Source organism: Crassostrea angulata, chromosome 9, assembly GCF_025612915.1.
Source record: "Crassostrea angulata isolate pt1a10 chromosome 9, ASM2561291v2, whole genome shotgun sequence".
In the NCBI taxonomy this organism is placed as follows: domain Eukaryota; kingdom Metazoa; phylum Mollusca; class Bivalvia; order Ostreida; family Ostreidae; genus Magallana; species Magallana angulata.
Window position 1 is genome coordinate 4,033,496 of NC_069119.1, and position 20,241 is coordinate 4,053,736.

Below are 20,241 nucleotides of genomic sequence, written 5' to 3' on the forward strand. Positions count from 1 at the left end.
ACAAGTAGATTTTCCAATATAATTATACATACATGTATAACGAAACATTGTTTTTTGAGCATTGAAAAATCGTTGATTATAGTAAAGCATAATTATCTGTGTTTGCTTGTTCGATTCCGCGGAACTTGCACCTTTGCTAGCCAAGAGTTTCGGCCCACTCTGCTCCCCATAAATTTATGGGGAGCGGAGTGGACCGAATACTAGTACCCTTGGCTAGCGAAGGTGCGGAACTGGTTGAAATAAGAATACTTAGTCGTCTAAGCTTATTTTTATCAGTTGAGCATTTGATTTCCTTTTTCATACTATTGCAAGTTTAAACACATCTAATTAACTGGACTGAATCTGTATGTGCGCATGTTTCACCTTCTGTTATGTGGAGGGCCATGTAAACTGTAAATGTGACCAACCAACCCACTCGCACCCCAAGGTGTGTCAATCCAATATCCCTGGCGCATCGTATTCCAAATAGTATAGCTGCTTGAATGTACATGTCAATGTGCCATGTACATATAAATTGGACTAAATTGAAATAAAATTGTTGACTATTATTTTCAGTGAAGTTGATATCCGATATTTTTTTCAACTGAATGCTACATAATCTAATGTTAGTATTCATTTAACATTTGATAAAGAAGGTTTTATTTCAGGTCGTTTGTGAGAGAACAAAAAGATTAACAATTAAAGGATTATACTCTGTCCCGAGTTTTTTGCTTCCACCACTTTTCATTTGATATTTCGATAATAATAAATACATTTGTGCTAAAACTACGTTCATCCACTAATATGAAAAATGTCCGGATTATCTGTTTTGAAAGGCCCCCTCTACCGCTTCAGGTTTCAATACACTTTCCAAAATAGAAAGCCTACGGGGATTTTGCATTGCATCAGCCATTAATAAGCCCGGATGATAAACTTTAAAAATTGCGCGAGGTGTCCTGAGTTCAGAAAGCCTACGGGGATTTTGCATTGCATCAGCCATTAATAAGCCCGGATGATAAACGTAGTTTTCTTTTACATTTCTTTTTTTATTTGGCGACGCTTAAAATGAAACAAAAAAACAACCAGAATAAAACAAACAAACAAACAAAAAAGGATAATGAATAGCGCAATATCTTTTATGGAAGTGACAACGAAAGGGTTAAGCAACCATTGTTTAAGATAATAACATTATGAATTACGTATATTACACAAAAAACTGCATCCCGCAACGCTAAAAATGGTAAGGCGCGTTGTGTCAGATTGTTACGTCAAAGCACGAATTTAACGTCATTCTTGGCACTGAAGCGTAATAACGTCTTTTTGACGTAGCAGCGAAAGGTTAATGGCTGATGCAATGCAAAATCTCCGTAGACTTTCAATTTTTGGATGTGTATTGAAACCTGAAGCAGTAGAGGGGGCGTTTCAAAACAGATAATCTGGACATTTTTCATATTAGTAGATGAACGTAGTTTGAGCACAAAGGTATTGTAACGTACCGAGTTACTTGTACTGCCAGAGGAAGGGTTCGTGCCTGGTCTTTTCCAGGGTTTGGGGTGTACACTAACAAAGTCTTATAATATAATGATTTTCTATTGATTGTCAAAAATGATTGGTATAGCCTAACCTTACTTAGGTTAATAATCAACAAGTAATTTCAGGGAATCTAGAATATTTTAATTATTTACAAACAAAACAAGGGTATAATAAATATATATAATTGACACTGTGTGTGATGTACTGGTGCTGCCTTGTTCAGGTCGGACAGTACACATCCACTGTGACAATCCACTGAGGTCAACCACTCAGCTAAAATGACTGACCGTCCTCAGATTACCGCATATTCTGTAGGCTGCCTTCTTCAGGACGGACTGTATATGTGGTAGCCCTTCAACCACTGTGCACACTGTAAGCTGCCTTATTCAGGACGGACAGTGGGCACAACGGCCTGGGCGACAGTCTGATCAGCCACTAGAGAAAGGAACAATGGCTAGCCTCACCGAAGAAAGCCTACTGTGAAAGACTAACAAGCCAAAATGACTGCAATGCCTACAGTACCAAGAGGACAACCTCTCTATGGCCTATCAAAAACACTTAACACCGTTACGAACGGGCAAGCTCTGTAGTGACACAATGCCTTTTATTGCGTGGACCCTGAGGTCCACACAGAAAATATATAAGCGAGGTTAAACCGGATGCTATGGGGAAAATTCAACCTGCGCATGAGCTAGCCTGGTTCCTGTGCGTAATGGGTAGCTCAGGGAACCAGGCTAGCACACGTTTATCTGAATCGGGATCGGGATTCACACATAAGTTCAAAGGCGCTGTAATTGTAAAGTTGTCGGTAAACAGTACAGAAACAAAGTATTCCTTAAAAAATGATTGGCATGTGATATGAACTATCAGTATTATGAAATAAGTTAATGTTATGCCAAAACTACAACATGCATCAAATAGCGTAATTTGCAATGTTATGTTGTTTTCCGAATACTCAAGTAACTTAACTTTACTTTTATAGTAGGCGAGGCTACAGAACTTCCCGATTAAATTTTTTAAGCATTTAAGTATGATTGAAAAATTATGTCACTGTATAAAAGTTTAAATCTCAAGAAAAATGCATCATATGAATGAAATTTTTAATTTACACAAAGCTGTCACTGCATAGTTAACAAAGTAGTGCGAATCGTAATGTGTGCGCAAATAGTAGAATTCACCGAATGCCTTATACTGTACATGCAAACTTCATTCATAGATAGATTATAATTATTTTAGAAGTATGAATCCTTTAAATTCTGAGATAAAAAGTCAGGGCTATACAAACATGTATACGTAATACAACGTACAAATTTAGTGGTTAAAAGCAGAGGGCTAGAGTCGGTGGAATCTCTGATAATCTTAAGGCTTTCACTTTTTCGTTGGAAACACATACAAATGGTCCACGTATTGTAGTCCTTTTTTAAAGGACAGCAACTTGTTATACTTCACTAAGTATCCTCCTCTCTCTGCGGCTGATTTCCAACTAAGCAGCCGACAGCTGATTCACTGTTGTATCACGTGACATAAACAAAGGAACTAAAAGAAAAACCAGTCCGGGCCGAACCTAAAATATCCGGAATTATTACAGTATTTACTATTATTGAAATATCAAGCAAAAAGTGGTGGAAGCAAAAACTCGGGACAGAGTATAACAAACATTATTTAGTTATTAATAGCACGTACTTTCGGACAGCAGGATTGACTCCTTTAGTTAACGAAGGTTTGAACTCATCGAGCTTGTTTTATTGTCTTACTATCAAGTAGATATTTCCCGAGTGTATAGGTCAACTTAAAATCCTCACGTTGCCAGGACCGTACAATTCTTTATCTATCTTATTGACCTCTATTTTTTTTCTCTCTCTCTCTCCTCTCTTTCTCTCTCTCAAATTAAAAACAAATTACATCCCCTTTCCCTTCATACTGTTTAGCAATAGTACAACCATTTTAAGATCCCAAGGTTTAATCTTCTGAAGGAAACCTGTACTCTTCATCGCAACCTTTAAGTAGGAAATCCAGTTTAACTTCCGCATTTATATATCTGCTTCCCTTAACGATTTTTATGCCGCTCCCTTCTGCCGTCGCATTTAAAAAACGCCCATTTTTCGGCACTCTGATTACGAATATATATTACCCTACTCCGTACTTCAAGAAAGCTAACAATTTATAGTCTGTCTCCAGATATTAATGCCACACATTTTCTTAAATTATTCTATATCTATAAATACCTTTTGGTTTAAACAATTTTCATTCATTTTCCCTTTGAAACGCCCAAATGGGCTGCATAAATATCTTGGGGCACACTATATAGCAGTTGCTACACAAAATGTTATTTTTTACTCGTATTAAACTTCAAACCGTTGTTTGAGATGTTAACTACACTTACTGTTACTAGTTATCCTACGTGGTTAAATGTGCTTTTATTTTTCCCACTTCAAAAGACGGTAGTAGATAGGGAAATATTTGAATTTCCATTACGTCATGCAAAATTAAAAAAACAAAAAGAATTCCCCCAAAAATATGAACTTCTTGCAATAACTTCATATAGTACATATTAATTGTAATTGTCAAAACGCTATAATTCAAGAATGAAATATTTGTGAACCCATTTCTATGCAATTTTTAAACATCAAAGTTGGATATGAATTATCTAATAACTATATAAATAACTAGACACGATCTCGTTGCGAGCAACGAGGAGGTCTTCCGTCCGCTGAAGACGGAAGACCCTAATCATAAAACACTGTTTTTGTCTAAACCTTAATTAAAGAGTGTTTTTCAACTTGTACTACAGTCAAACACCCTTTTATGTTGATATTTTAGTTAGAAAATTGAATAAAAAGGAGAGAAAGAAATAGAGAGAAAGAACAAAACTCGGCTACGGCAAGTTTAGAGTTTAGAACACACAGCCTTTGCATGTGTCTCAAAACATGGCTGACGCGAAATAATTCCCGAATTTGTCTTTGAATTTTGGGCGTTTCCGCCCGGGAGAAGAGCTGAGTTTTTGTATGAGATGAAAAACAACGTGTAAGATGTCTGACTATTCAGGTTTGGTAACAGTGCGAGGTCATTTGAAAAACTGACGCGTGTTTGTGTCTGGAGGGGGGTGAAAAGACCCGTGCTTGATTTTCGTCGTAAATAAATCGAAAATAGAATTTTGAGGTGTGGATCTCGGATTTGGCTAACAACAATTAGGGCAAGTCCTAAAACAATGACTGATGCATTTTACCCATGTATTTCAGTGTTGAGAATGTTTTTTCGTGTCGTTTACTATTATGTTTGACTGTTTTATTTCAACAGGATTGATAAAATCTTTATAAATGTAGAAATAACGAAATCAGTTGATTTATTCGGTAAAAATTTGATGACAGTAATTTCCACAGTTCTAACATTCATAAGTACATATGTAGTTCACACGCTATCGTAAATACAGACTAAACGGAAAACAAGAAATATACATGCAACAGAAATATTACGCGGCTGCTTACATCCCTTGTATTGTGTAAATTTTAAGTCCCCGTACAGGCTATACTCGCCGATTGATCTCAGGAATTTCTTCTGCTGCATATTTGGCAGACAATAAAAATGGGGTCCGAGGTATATTTACACGAGATTTCATTAGGATTGAGTAAGGTGCGCGGGAGTTAGAATTTTTTTCTACAGTACATGTCAAGCACGCCAATCGAAACTCGAATGCCCAAAAATTCATTACTCTCTTGAAAATGAACGAATAGGTCTGGTCATCAGAAAACAGTTATCTAGAATTGAACTAGGTTGAAAATAAAGGTTCAGTTTTCACACCGTATCGCAGTCACCCAGTCGTCAGGGTTAGAGAGAGAGAGAGAGAGAGAGAGAGATTACATAGTGTTTTATAACGTTCAGGAAATGGATATATAAGCAACCTATGTCAATAAACGCATGCATACATGCAAGCGTGTATCTATATATGTGAACAAATACTAATCAGTCCTCCTTTTAAAGCCATGTAGAATAACGTTGGTGCATTGCTAAATGTTGTGTGCATACAGTCATTGAGATGGCGGCATTTCTTTGATGCCAGCAAAGCGACCCAGTGAACTCTAATGCGGTCGTACTGCAGGGGCGCTTCGGCGGCATGTCTTTGATGTCGGCGATGCGAACTGCTGACAAAAACGAGCTCTATATTTGTACTAAAAAAGCTGTTATTATATTTATTTATGATAAAAATAAAACGGAAAACAATAAAAACCATTATTTTAAAGGTAAAATGTTAAACAAAACAAACTTAGGGAAGAACAAATAATCGGCACTCGGGGATGGAACCCGGGTCGCCTAGGCACAAGTCCAACACTCTAACGACTGAGCTACGCGGACTCTCGCTTCAGAACTTTTGAACTCAAAATCTCGGGAATGCCTGGATCGATTTTAACACGAATTTCATATTCTGAAGTGTTTTAGGCGTCTCTATCGAATAAAAACATTAAAAAAAAATCAAATCTAAAAATTTGAAAAATTAAGGTTTTTCATTTCCTTCCGGTGACGACCGGAAGTGACGGCGGACGTTCGGATATGCGAAGGGCACTGCGGCCGTATACTCTCTACCTTCTCTGATAATTTGAAGGTTCTATCGTAAATACTTTTTGAGAAAAATTGTGAACAAGCAAAAACGTAAAATCTTTAATATCTCGGTACCGGAAGTGACGATCAAAAAAAGCCCGTGTACTTTTCTTACAAATTTTGTCATGAATAAGATCTGAAAATTTCATGAAAATTGGCTGAAGCATTTTTGAGAAAACGTGACAGAAAAAAAAAATAATAAAAACTAGACACGATCTCGTTGCGAGCAACGAGGAGGTCTTCCGTCCGCTGAAGACGGAAGACCCTAATAATAAAACACCGTTTTTGTCTAAATCTTAATTAAAGAGTGTTTTTCAACTTGTACTACAGTCAAACACCCTTTTATGTTGAATATTTTAGTTAGAAAATTAGACAAAAAGGAGAGAAAGAAATGGAGAGAAAGAACAAATCTTGGCTCCGGCGAGATAAGATCACACAGCCTTTGCAGGTGTCTCAAAACATGGCTGACGCGAAATAATTCCTGAATTTGTCTTTGAATTTTGGGAGTTTCCGCCCGGGAGAGGAGCTGAGTTTTTGTATGAGATGAAAAACAACGTGTATGATGTCTGACTATTCAGGTTTGGTAACAGTGCGAGGTCATTTGAAATATTGATGCGTGTTTGTGTCTGAAAGGGGGGGGGGTGAAAAGACCCGAGCTTGATTTTCGTCTTAAATAAATCGAAAATAGAATTTTGAGGTGTGGATCTCGGATTCGGCTAACAACAATTAGGGGAAGTCCTAAAACAATGACTGATGCATTTTACCCATGTATTTCAGTGTTGAGAATTTTTGTTCGTGTCGTTTACTATTATGTTTGACTGTTTTATTTCAGCAGGATTGATAAAATCTTTATAAATGTAGAAATAACGAAATCAGTAACACGTAAATTTATTCGGTAAAAATTTGATGCAGTAATTTCCACAGTTCTAACATTCATAAGTAGTTCACACGCTATCGTAGATACAGACTAAACGGAAAACAAGAAATATACATGCAACAGAAATATTACGCGGCTGCTTACATCCCTTGTACTGTGTAAATTTTAAGTCCCCGTACAGGCTATACTCGCCGTTTGATCTCAGGAATTTCTTCTTAATTGTTCAATCCGCTGCATATTTCACAGACAATAAGAATGAGGTCCGAGGTACATTTACACAAAATTTCATTAGGATTGAGTAAGGGGCTCGGGAGTTAGAATTTTTTTCTACAGTACATGTCAAGCGCGCCAATCGAAACTCGAATGCCCAAAAATTCATATCTCTCTTAAAAATGAACGAATAGGTCAGGTCATTAGTACAGTAATCTAGACTTGAACTAGGTTGAAAATAAAGGTTCAAAATGACAGATCCAGTAAAATCAGGCCAGGAAAACTAAACGATTTTGTGAATAGGAAGGGGCGGGGGGGGGGGGGTCGGTGCGTGTACTGTGTAAATTTAATTTCCAGGTATAGGCAATAAGCATCGTTTAATTTAAGGAATTTTGTCTTAATTGTTCAATCCGCTGCATATTTCACAGACAATAAGAATAGGGTCCGAGGTTCTTTTTCACAAATTTTCATTAGGATTGAGTGAAGGGCTTGGAAGTTAGAATTTTTTATAGTACATGTCAAACACGACAATTGAAACTCGAATGCCAAAAACTTCATAACTCTGTTATTAATGAACGAATTGGTCTGGTAATTAGTACAGTTATCTAGAATGGTAAATAGTTAAAATTAAAGGACCAAGATCAAAGATCAAGTAAAATCGGGCCAGAAAAACTAAATAATTTTATGAATTGGGAGGGGGGGGGGATCGTTCGTTGACTGCTTTATTAAACGTAGAATATTAAATTCTAAATATCACATATTACACCATTTCTAAATAAAATACATATGTTAGAAAAATATATAAGCGTTGTTTGAAAGATGTAACTATTAATTTTTTTTACATCTATTCATTCTTAGGCTCAAACACTCATAAACGGGTTGTCGCAGTCACCCGTTCGTTTGTATAGTTGGTTGTATAAACTTCGGAGGCTTTTCTTAATCCCGACAAGCAACAGATTTGTATCAGTATATAGACATGCACAAAAAAGGAAAAAGTACACCATCTTTAATAAAAATGACTTTTTAGCGTTGACTTCCAATCAGTAAGAAGACAATTATTTAACAATGAATTTCAAATTATTTGAATCCATAGACATTATCCCCTAACTTGATATAAAATATGTATAATTTTTGGACGCCAATGTACATTTAGCTTCTATCCAATTTACTCCACGTTACCTGTACTAGTTCTTATTCAAATGCTAAAACATTTGTACTTGAGAGAGAGAGAGAGAGAGAGAGAGAGAGAGAGAGAGAGAGAGAGATTACATAGCGTTTTATAATGTTCAGGAAATCAATATATAAGCAACCTTTGTCAATAAACGCATGTATACATGCATGTGTGTATCTATATATGGGATTAAATACTAAACAGTCCTCCTTTTTAAGCCGAGTAGAATAACGTGGGCGCATTGCTAAATGTTGTGTGCATACAGTCATTCGACCCAGCGAACTCTAATGCTGTCGAACTGCAGGGGCACTTCGGCGGCATGTCTTTGATGTCGGCGATGCGACGAGCGTCGTAATTTAGAGAGCTGCTGACAGAAAAGAGCTCTATATTTGTACTAAAAAAAGCCGCTATCTTTTTTATTTATGACAAAAATATGACGGCAAACATTCAAATCCATCATTTTAAAGATAAACCCATTAATCAAAACACAAATAAGAGAGAAAAAAGATTCGGCACTCAGGGACTGAACCCGGGTCGCCTGGGCACAAGTCCACCACTCTAACGACTGAGCTACGCGGACCCTCGCTTCAGAACTTTGGAGTCCAAAATCTCAAGAATGTATGGATTGATTTTAAAACGAATTTCATATTCTGAAGTTTTGAGAGCGTCTCTATCGAATGAAAAACTAAAAAAAATTCAAATCCAAAAAATAAAAAAATTAAGGTTTTTCATATCCTTCCGGTGACGACCGGAAGTGACGGCGAACATTTGGATATGCAAAGGGCACTGCGGCCGTTCACTCTCTACCTTCTCTGAAAATTTGAAAGTCCTATCTTGAATACTTTTTGAGAAAAATTGTGAACAAGCAAAAACATAAAATCTTTAATATCTCGGTACCGGAAGTGACGACCAAAAAAATCTCGTGTAATTTTCTTACAAATTTTGTCATGAATAAGATCTGAAAGTTTCACGAAAATCGGCTGAAGCGTTTTTGAGAAAACGTGACAGAAAAAAAAAATAATAATAATAATAATAATAGAGGAAAAGAAACAAAGCAAAAACAATAAGGTCTTCCGTTTCCAACGGAAGACCTTAATAATAGTGAAAAAGAAACAAAGCAATAACAATAAGGTCTTCCGTTGGAAACGGAAGACCTTAACTAGACACGATCTCGTTGCGAGCAACGAGGAGGTCTTCCGTCCGATTTTTAGAAGAGGAAATGACCTTGCCTTTTATCTTCATCAACGAAACATATCAGGAAATGCAGATGTGATCTCTTAAAGAGCGATGGATGAAGAATTATACACCCCGTTGGATCCCTAATTTGAAGGACCAGCCCCATTTTATTTCATATTAAATAAGAGGTCTTTTGACCTGATAACACGTCTTATAACCTGTAATAAAAAGAAACCGAAGAAAAAAAAGAGGGTCTTCCTTTGTAAACGGAAGACCCTAATAACAATTAGAATAAAAGGGTCTTCGGCTGAAGACGGAAGACCCTAATAATAAAAGACTGTTTTAGTCTAAATCTTAATTCAAGAGTGTTTTTCAACTTGAACTTTAGCCCAACAACCCTTTTATGTTGAATATTTTAGTTAGAAAATTAAATAAAAAGAAATACACAAAGAGAGAAAGAACAAATCTTGGCTCCGGCGAGATTAGAACACACAGCCTTTGCATGTGTCTCAAAACATGGCTGACGCGAAATAATTCCCGAATTTGTCTTTGAATTTGGGGCATTTCCGCCCGGGAGTTTTTGTATGAGATGAAAAACAACGTGTAAGATGTCTGACTATTCAGATTTGGTAACAGTGCGAGATCATTTGAAATATTGATGCGTGTTTGTGTCTGGAGGGGGGTGAAAAGACCTGAGCTTGATTTTCGTCGTAAATAAATCGAAAATAGAATTTTGAGGTGTGGATCTCGGATTCGGTCATTACATGTACAGTAATCTAGAATTGAACTAAGTTGAAAATAAAGGTTCAAGATGAAAGATCCAGTAAAATCAGGCCAGAAAAACTAAATGATTTGTATATAGGAGGGGGGGGGGGGGGGGGTCGGTGCGTGTACTGTGTAAATTTAATTTCCCGGTATAGGCAATAAGCGCCGTTTAATCTCAGAAATTTCGTCTTGATTGTTCAATCCGCTGCATATTTTGCAGACAATAAGAATGGTGTCCGAGGTTCATTTTCACGAATTTTCATTAGGATTGAGTTAAGGGCTTGGGAGTTATGATTTTTTTACAGTACATGTCAATCACGACAATTGAAACTCAAATGCCAAAAACTTCATAACTCTCTTAATAATAAACGAATTGGTCTGGTAATTAGTACAGTAATCTAGAAAAGTACATGTACTTAGTTGAAATTAAAGGCCCAAGATCAAAGAGCAAGGAAAATCGGGCAAGAAAAACTAAATGATTTTATGAATTGGGAGGGGGGGGGGTCGGTCGGTCGGTGACTTCTATATTAAACGAAGAATATCAAATTCTAAAATCACAAATTACACAATTTCTAAAGAAAATACATATGTTAGAGCAATGTATAAGGGTTGTTTGAAAGATGTAACTATTGATTTTTTTAACATCTGTTTATCTTAGGCTCAAACACTCATAAACGGCTGGTCAGTTTTCAAACCTTGTCGCAGTCACCCGTTAGTTCGTATAGTTACGTGTATAAACTTTGGAGGTTTTTCTTAATCCCAGACAGGCAACATATTTGTATCAGTATATAGACATGCACAAAAAAAGGAAGAAGTCCACCATCTTTAATAAAAATGACTTTTTAGCGTTGACTTCCAATCAGTATGAAGACAACCATTAAACAATGAATTTCAAATTATTTGAATCCAAAGACATTATCCCGTAACTTGAAATAAATACATGTATACTTTTGGACGCCAATGTACATTTAGCCTCTATCCAATTTAATGCATGTTACCTGTACTAGTTCTTATTTAAATGCTAAAGAGAGAGAGAGAGAGAGAGAGAGAGAGAGAGAGAGAGAGAGAGAGTTTTTTATAGTGTTAAGGGAATCAGTATATTAGGAACGTATGTCAATAAACACATTTACATACATGCATGCGTGTATCTATATATGTGAATAAATACTAATCAGTCCTCCTTTTAAGGTCATGTTGAATACTTACTTAAACGTGGGTGCATTGCTTAATATTGTGTGTGTCATTGAGAGGGCAGCTATTCTTTGATGCCGGCAAAGCGACCCAGCGTACTGCAGGGGTACTTTGGCGGCACGTCTTTGATGCCTGCGATGCGACGAGCGTTTGAATTTAGCGAACTGATGACAGAAACAATCTATCTATTTGTAATTAAAAAAAAAAACCGCTATTATTTCTATATATAATAAATATAAAACGGAAAACATTAAAATCCATCATTTTAAAGATAAAATCGTTAAACAAAACAAAATTAAGAAAATGTCTTTGATACCGGCAATGCGACGAGCGTCTAAATTTAGATAGCTGCTGACAGAAAAGAGCTCCATATTTGTACTGAAAAAAAGCCGCTATTATTTTTAATTATGACAAAAATAAAACGAAAAACATTCAAATCCATCATTTCACAGACGAAATCATTAATCAAAACACAAATAAGAGAGAAAAAACATTCGGCACTCAAGGACTGAACCCGGGTCGTCTGGGCACAAGTCCAACACTCTAACGACTGAGCTACGCAGACCTTCGCTTCAGGATTTTGGGGTCCAAAATCTCAAGAATGCGTGGATCGATTTTAAAACAAATTTCAATTTTGGAAGTTTTGAGGGCGTCTTTATCGAATGAAATGATAAAAAAAATTAAAATCCCAAAAATTAAAAAATTAAGGTTTTTCATTTCCTTCCAGTGACGACCGGAAGTGACGGCGGACGTTCGGATATGCGTAGTACACTGCGGCTGGACACTTTCTATCATCCCTGAAAATTTAAAAGTTCTATCTTAAATACTTTTGGAGAAAACTCGTGAACAAGCAAAAACATAAAATCTTCAATATCTCGGGACCGGAAGTGACGACCAAAAAAATCCCACGTAATTTTCTTACAAATTTTGTCATAAACAAGATCTGAAAGTTTTATCAAAATCGGCTGAAGCGTTTTTGAGAAAACGTGGGAGAAAAGAAAAAAGAATAATAACTAGACACGATCTCGTTGCGAGCAACGAGGAGGTCTTCCGTCTGATTTTAAGAAGAGGAAATGACCTTTCCTTTTATCTTCATCAACGAAACATATCAGGAAATGCAGATGTGATATTAAAGAGCAATAGATGAAGAATTATACACCCCGTTGGATCCCTAATTTGAAGGACCAGCCCCATTTTATTTCATTTTAAATAAGAGGTCTTTTGACCTAATAACACGTCTAATAACCTGTAATAAAAAGAAACCGAAGAAAAAAAAGAGGGTCACCCTTTGTAAACGGAAGACCCTAATAACAATAAGAATAGAAGGGTCTCCGCTGAAAACGGAAGACCCTAATTATAAAAGACTGTTTTTGTCTAAATCTTAATTGAAGAGTGTTTTTCAACTTGAATTTTAGTCCAACAACCCTTTTATGTTGAATATTTTAGTTAGAAAGTTAAATAAAAAGGAGAGAAAGAAATAGAGAGAAAGAAGAAATCTTGGCTCCGGCGAGATTAGAACACACAGCCTATGCAGATGTCTCAAAACATGGCTGACGCAAAATAATTCCCGAATTTGTCTTTGAATTTGGGGCGTTTCCGCCCGGGAGAAGAGCTGAGTTTTTGTATGAGATGAAAAACAACGTGTGAGATGTCTGACTATTCAGGTTTGGTAACAGTGCGAGGTCATTTGAAATATTGATGCGTGTTTGTGTCTGGAGGGGGGTGAAAAGACCTGAGCTTGATTTTCGTCGTAAATAAATCGAAAATAGAATTTTGAGGTGTGGATCTCGGATTCAGTCATTACATGTAGTACAGTAATCAAGAATTGAACTAGGTTGAAAATAAAGGTTCAAGATGAAAGATCCAGTAAAATCAGGCCAGAAAAACTAAATTATTTTGTGAATAGGAGGAGGGGGGGGGGTCGGTGCGTGTACTGTGTAATATTAATTTCCCAGTATAGGCAATAAGCGCCATTTAATCTCAGGAATTTCGTCTTGATTGTTCAATTTGCTGCATATTTGGCAGAAAATGAGAACGGTGTCCGAGGTTCATTTTCACGAATTTTCATTAGGATTGAATGAAGGGCTTGGGAGTTAATATATTTTTGCAGTACATGTCAATCACGACAATTGAAACTCAAATGCCAAAAACTTCATAACTCTGTTATTAATGAACGAATTGGTCTGGTAATTAGTACAGTAATCTAGAATGGTACTTAGTTGAAATTAAAGGCCCAAGATCAAAGATCAAGGAATATCGGGCCAGAAAAACTTAATGATTTTATGAATGGGGGGGGGGGGGTGTCGGTCGGTGACTTCTATATTAAACGTAGAATATTAAATTTCTTAGTATCACAAATAACACAATTTCTAAACAAAATACATATGTTAGAACAATGTATAAGCGTTGTTTGAAAGATGTAACTATTGATTTTTTAACATCTGTTTATCTTAGGCTCAAACACTCATAAACTGCTGGTCAGTTTTCAAACCTTGTCGCAGTCACCCGTTCGTTCGTATAGTTACGTGTATAAACTTTGGAGGTTTTTCTTAATCCCAGACAGGCAACAGATTTGTATCAGTATATAGACATGCACAAAAAAAGGAAAAAGTCCACCATCTTTAATAAAAATGACTTTTTAGCGTTGACTTCCAATCAGTATGAAGACAATCATTAAACAATGAATTTCAAATTATTTGAATCCATAGACATTATCCCGTAACTTAAAATAAATACATGTATAATTTTTGGACGCCAATGTACATTTAGCCTCTATCCAATTTAATGCATGTTACCGGTACTAGTTCTTATTTAAATGCTAAAACATTTGTACTTTGAGAGAGAGAGAGAGAGAGAGAGAGATATTTTATAGTGTTTAGGGAATCAGTCTATTAGTAACGTATGTCAATAAACACATTTATATACATGTATGCGTGTATCTATATATGTGAATAAATACTAATCAGTCCTCCTTTTAAGGTAATGTTGAATACTTATTTAAACGTTGGTGCATTGCTAAATATTGTGTGTGTCATTGAGATGGCGGCATTTCTTTGATGCCGGCAAAGCGACCCAGCGTACTGTAGGGGTACTTTGGCGGCACGTCTTTGATGTCTGCGAAGCGACGAGCGTTTGAATTTAGCGAACTGATGACAGAAACAAGCTATCTATTTATAATTAAAAAAAACCGCTATTATTTCTATATATAATAAATATAAAACGGAAAACATTAAAATCCATCATTTTAAAGATAAAATCGTTAAACAAAACAAAATTAAGAAAAAACCATCATTCGGCATGTTTTTGATACCCGCAATGCGACGAGCGTCTAAATTTAGAGAGCTGCTGACAGAAAAGAGCTCCATATTTGTACTGAAAAAAAGCCGCTATTATTTTTAATTATGACAAAAATAAAACGAAAAACATTCAAATCCATCATTTTAAAGACGAAATCATTAATCAAAACACAAATAAGAGAGAAAAAACATTCGGCTCTCAGGGACTGAACCCGGGTCGTCTGGGCACAAGTCCAACACGCTAACGACTGAGCTACGCGGACTTTCGCTTCAGAATTTTGGGGCCCAAAATCTCAAGAATGCGTGGATCGATTTTAAAACAAATTTCATATTTAGAAGTTTTGAGGGCGTCTCTATCGAAAGAAATAATAAAAAAAATGCAAATCCAAAAAATTGAAAAATTAAGGTTTTTCATTTCCTTCCGGTGACGACCGGAAGTGACGGCGGACGTTTGGATATGCGTAGTACACTGCGGCTGGACACTTTCTATGATCCCTGAAAATTTAAAAATTTTATCTTAAATACTTTTGGAGAAAACTCGTGAACAAGCAAAAACATAAAATCTTTAATATCTCGGGACCGGAAGTGACGACCAAAAAAATCCCATGTACTTTTCTTACAAATTTTGTCATAAACAAGATCTGAAAGTTTTATCAAAATCGGCTGAAGCGTTTTTGAGAAAACGTGGGAGAAAAAAAAAAAGAATAATAACTAGACACGATCTCGTTGCGAGCAACGAGGAGGTCTTCCGTCTGATTTTTAGAAGAGGAAATGACCTTTCCTTTTATCTTCATCAACGAAACATATCAGGAAATGCAGATGTGATATTAAAGAGCGATGGATGAAGAATTATACACCCCGTTGGATCCCTAATTTGAAGGACCAGCCCCATTTTATTTCATTTTAAATAAGAGGTCTTTTGACCTAATAACACGTCTAATAACCTGTAATAAAAAGAAACCGAAGAAAAAAAAGAGGGTCACCCTTTGTAAACGGAAGACCCTAATAACAATAAGAATAGAAGGGTCTTCCGCTGAAGACGGAAGACCCTAATTATAAAAGACTGTTTTTGTCTAAATCTTAATTGAAGAGTGTTTTTCAACTTGAATTTTAGTCCAACAACCCTTTAATGTTGAATATTTTAGTTAGAAAATTAAATAAAAAGGAGAGAAAGAAATAAAGAGAAAGAAGAAATCTTGGCTCCGGCGAGATTAGAACACACAGCCTTTGCAGATGTCTCAAAACATGGCTGACGCAAAATAATTCCCGAATTTGTCTTTGAATTTGGGGCGTTTCCGCCCGGGAGAAGAGCTGAGTTTTTGTATGAGATGAAAAACAACGTGTGAGATGTCTGACTATTCAGGTTTGGTAACAGTGCGAGGTCATTTGAAATATTGATGCGTGTTTGTGTCTGGAGGGGGGTGAAAAGACCTGAGCTTGATTTTCGTCGTAAATAAATCGAAAATAGAATTTTGAGGTGTGGATCTCGGATTCGGTCATTACATGTAGTACAATAATCTAGACTTGAACTAGGTTGAAAATAAAGGTTCAAGATGACAGATCCAGTAAAATCAGGCCAGAAAAACTAAATTATTTTGTGAATAGGAGGAGGGGGGGTCGGTGCGTGTCCTGTGTAATATTAATTTCCCAGTATAGGCAATAAGCGCCGTTTAATCTCAGGAATTTCGTCTTGATTGTTCAATTCGCTGCATATTTGGCAGAAAATGAGAACGGTGTCCGAGGTTCATTTTCACGAATTTTCATTAGGATTGAATGAAGGGCTTGGGAGTTAATATATTTTTGCAGTACATGTCAATCACGACAATTGAAACTCAAATGCCAAAAACCTCATAACTCTGTTAATAATGAACGAATTGGTCTGGTAATTAGTACAGTAATCTAGAATGGTACTTAGTTGAATTTAAAGGCCCAGGATCAAAGATCAAGGAAAATCGGGCCAGAAAAACTTAATGATTTTATGAATGGGGGGGGGGGGGTCGGTCGGTGACTTCTATATTTAACGTATAATATTCTTAATATCACAAATAACACAATTTCTAAACAAAATACATATGTTAGAACAATGTATAAGCGTTGTTTGAAAGATGTAACTATTGATTTTTTAACATCTGTTTATCTTAGGCTCAAACACTCATAAACTGCTGGTCAGTTTTCCAACCTTGTCGCAGTCACCCGTTCGTTTGTATAGTTACGTGTATAAACTTTGGAGGTTTTTCTTAATCCCAGACAGGCAACAGATTTGTATCAGTATATAGACATGCACAAAAAAGGAAAAAGTACACCATCTTTTATAAAAATGACTTTTTAGCGTTGACTTCCAATCAGTATGAAGACAATCATTAAACAATGAATTTCAAATTGTTTGAATCCATAGACATTATCCCGTAACTTGAAATAAATACATGTATAATTTTTGGACGCCAATGTACATTTAGCCTCTATCCAATTTAATGCATGTTACCTGTACTAGTTCTTATTTAAATGCTAAAACATTTGTACTTTGAGAGAGAGAGAGAGAGAGAGAAAGAGAGAGAGAGAGAGGGAGATTTTTTTATAGTGTTTAGGGAATCAGTATATTAGCAACGTATGTCAATAAAAACATTTATATACATGCATGCGTGTATCTATATATGTGAATAAATACTAATCAGTCCTCCTTTTAAGGTAATGTTGAATACTTATTTAAACGTTGGTGCATTGCTAAATATTGTGTGTGTCATTGAGATGGCGGCATTTCTTTGATGCCGGCAAAGCGACCCAGCGTACTGCAGGGGTACTTTGGCGGCACGTCTTTGATGCCTGCGATGCGACGAGCGTTTGAATTTAGCGAACTGATGACAGAAACAAGCTATCTATTTGTAATTAAAAAAAGCCGCTATTATTTCTATATATAATAAATATAAAACGGAAAACATTAAAATCCATCATTTTAAAGATAAAATCGTTAAACAAAACAAAATTAAGAAAAAACCATCATTCGGCATGTTTTTAATACTGGCAATGCGACGAGCGTCTAAATTTAGAGAGCTGCTGACAGAAAAGAGCTCCATATTTGTACTGAAAAAAGCCGCTATTATTTTTAATTATGACAAAAATAAAACGAAAAAACATTCAAATCCATCATTTTAAAGACGAAATCATTAATCAAAACACAAATAAGAGAGAAAAAACATTCGGCACTCAGGGACTGAACCCGGGTCGTCTGGGCACAAGTCCAACACTCTAACGACTGAGCTACGCGGACCTTCGCTTCAGAAGTTTGGGGCCCAAAATCTCAAGAATGCGTGGATCGATTTTAAAACAAATTTCATATTTAGAAGTTTTGAGGGCGTCTCTATCGAATGAAATAATAAAAAAAATGCAAATCCAAAAAATTTAAAAATTAAGGTTTTTTCATTTCCTTCCGGTGACGACCGGAAGTGACGGCGGACGTTCGGATATGCGTAGTACACTGCGGCTGGACACTTTCTATCATCCCTGAAAATTTAAAAATTCTATCTTAAATACTTTTGGAGAAAACTTGTGAACAAGCAAAAACATAAAATTTGTAATATCTCGGGACCGGAAGTGACGACCAAAAAAATCCCATGTACTTTTCTTACAAATTTTGTCATAAACAAGATCTGAAAGTTTTATCAAAATCGGCTGAAGCGTTTTTGAGAAAACGTGGGAGAAAAAAAAAAGAATAATAATAATAGAGGCAATAACAATAAGGTCTTCCGTTGGAAACGGAAGACCTTAATAATAGAGGAAAAGAAACAAAGCAAAAACAATAAGGTCTTCCGTTTCCAACGGAAGACCTTAATAATAGAGGAAAAGAAACAAAGCAATAACAATAAGGTCTTCCGTTGGAAACGGAAGACCTTAATAATAGAGGAAAAGAAACAAAGCAAATACAATAAGGTCTTCCGTTTCCAACGGAAGACCTTAATTATGACTCTGATATTGATATCTGAAATGATTGTTTATAAAATAGCAATGTACAGAATACATTATTGCTGTTTGCTTGGTTTGTTCGATCTAACGAACGAGTAATTAGACGGGTCTCTTTCATTAAGTTTTTAACTAAAGGACAACAAAGTACAGTACTGAAACTAAAGATAAAATGATCTGATAGTGGCTGAACAGTGGACAACAAATATTTACGTCCTTGATTTTAAAACAAAAACTGCTTCGGGCGAGCTTAGTGTGTAAAGTCAATTCTTTTTTGTTTTGTTTTACAGAGAACATGGCATGGAGAGAGAGAGAGAGAGACAGACAGACAGACAGACAAGTACAATCCAAGCACACCTTTAGGGATGTGAAGAATGAGATACTGCTACTGGCGAGCCTAGCGTGTAAAGTCAATTCTTATTTGTTTTACAGAGAACCTAGCTTTGAATAAGTCAGCATGGCAGCAATTTCCTTACCCTGATAGACCGTGGGGAGCGGAAAAAGCCGTGGACGGACTGAAATCAGCTCTAAGTGCATTTGGAGGACAGTGTGTGATATCGGCTAATTATCAGTCAACAGCAGAATGGCGGGTAGATCTAGGAGAAGTACTCAGTATACATTACATCTTTATACAGTACAGAACTGATAATGTCGCCTGGGGTAAGAGATAAAATTAATTATATGATATAATTTTTAAAACTGTTTAAAGGGTTTTTTAAGAGTATATAAATAGAATATAAGGTGGTATGGGACACCTGGTGATATCAATGTGGATAAAAGTACATTATAATCAAAATACATTCACTAATTAGAACTTTTAAATTTTACAATATTTGACACTAATTTGTGTGATTGTTGGGGGTGGGGGGGGGGAGGGAGGTAAAAGTTCTAGGGTTCGAACTCATGACGCACAGATTCCTACCTGACGCTCTAAACACATTGTGCTTCCCTGCTAGGTAACAATATCATACTGCTAGGTAACAATATTATACTGCTAGGTAACAATATTATACTGCTAGGTAACAATATTATACTGCTAGGTAACAATATCATACTGCTAGGTAACAATATTATACTGCTAGGTAACAATATCATACTGCTAGGTAATAATATTAAACTGCTAGGTAACAATATTATACTGTTACATGTAGGTAGCAATATTAGTGAATGGGAAAAAACCTATAAAATAAAAATGAATTTTATTGTTTATTTCGATAGGAAGCACGTCATCAGATGGAGGTGTCCCATACCAACTTAAACATATTTTTATTGAATGGAATTATTAAGGATAGGAAAACAGGCTATGTTAATCTACTACTTGGTGTATTGAACTCCAAATAAACCCGAATGATCGTCAATAATATCCAAACGAAGTAACTAAAACCGTTGAAGTAGTTTAAAAGTCACATTATTTCATATTGCATGTATGGCTGACTTGATTTATTAGAACCTAAGCAACCAAATTGTTGACCACAGTACAGTTTTCATATTTACAC

General features: G+C 36.0%; 1 protein-coding gene across 1 annotated transcript in view; it reads left to right on the plus strand.

Annotated features, from left to right (window-relative positions):
* Positions 1-20,241, plus strand: part of LOC128164258 (receptor-type tyrosine-protein phosphatase epsilon-like) — a 56,214-nt gene that overhangs the window by 4,996 nt on the left and 30,977 nt on the right. Inside the window, exon 2 of the mRNA XM_052828032.1 lies at positions 19,178-19,405. Coding sequence (XP_052683992.1) covers positions 19,178-19,405 — 228 coding nt within the window. The remainder of the gene's footprint in view (positions 1-19,177; positions 19,406-20,241) is intronic.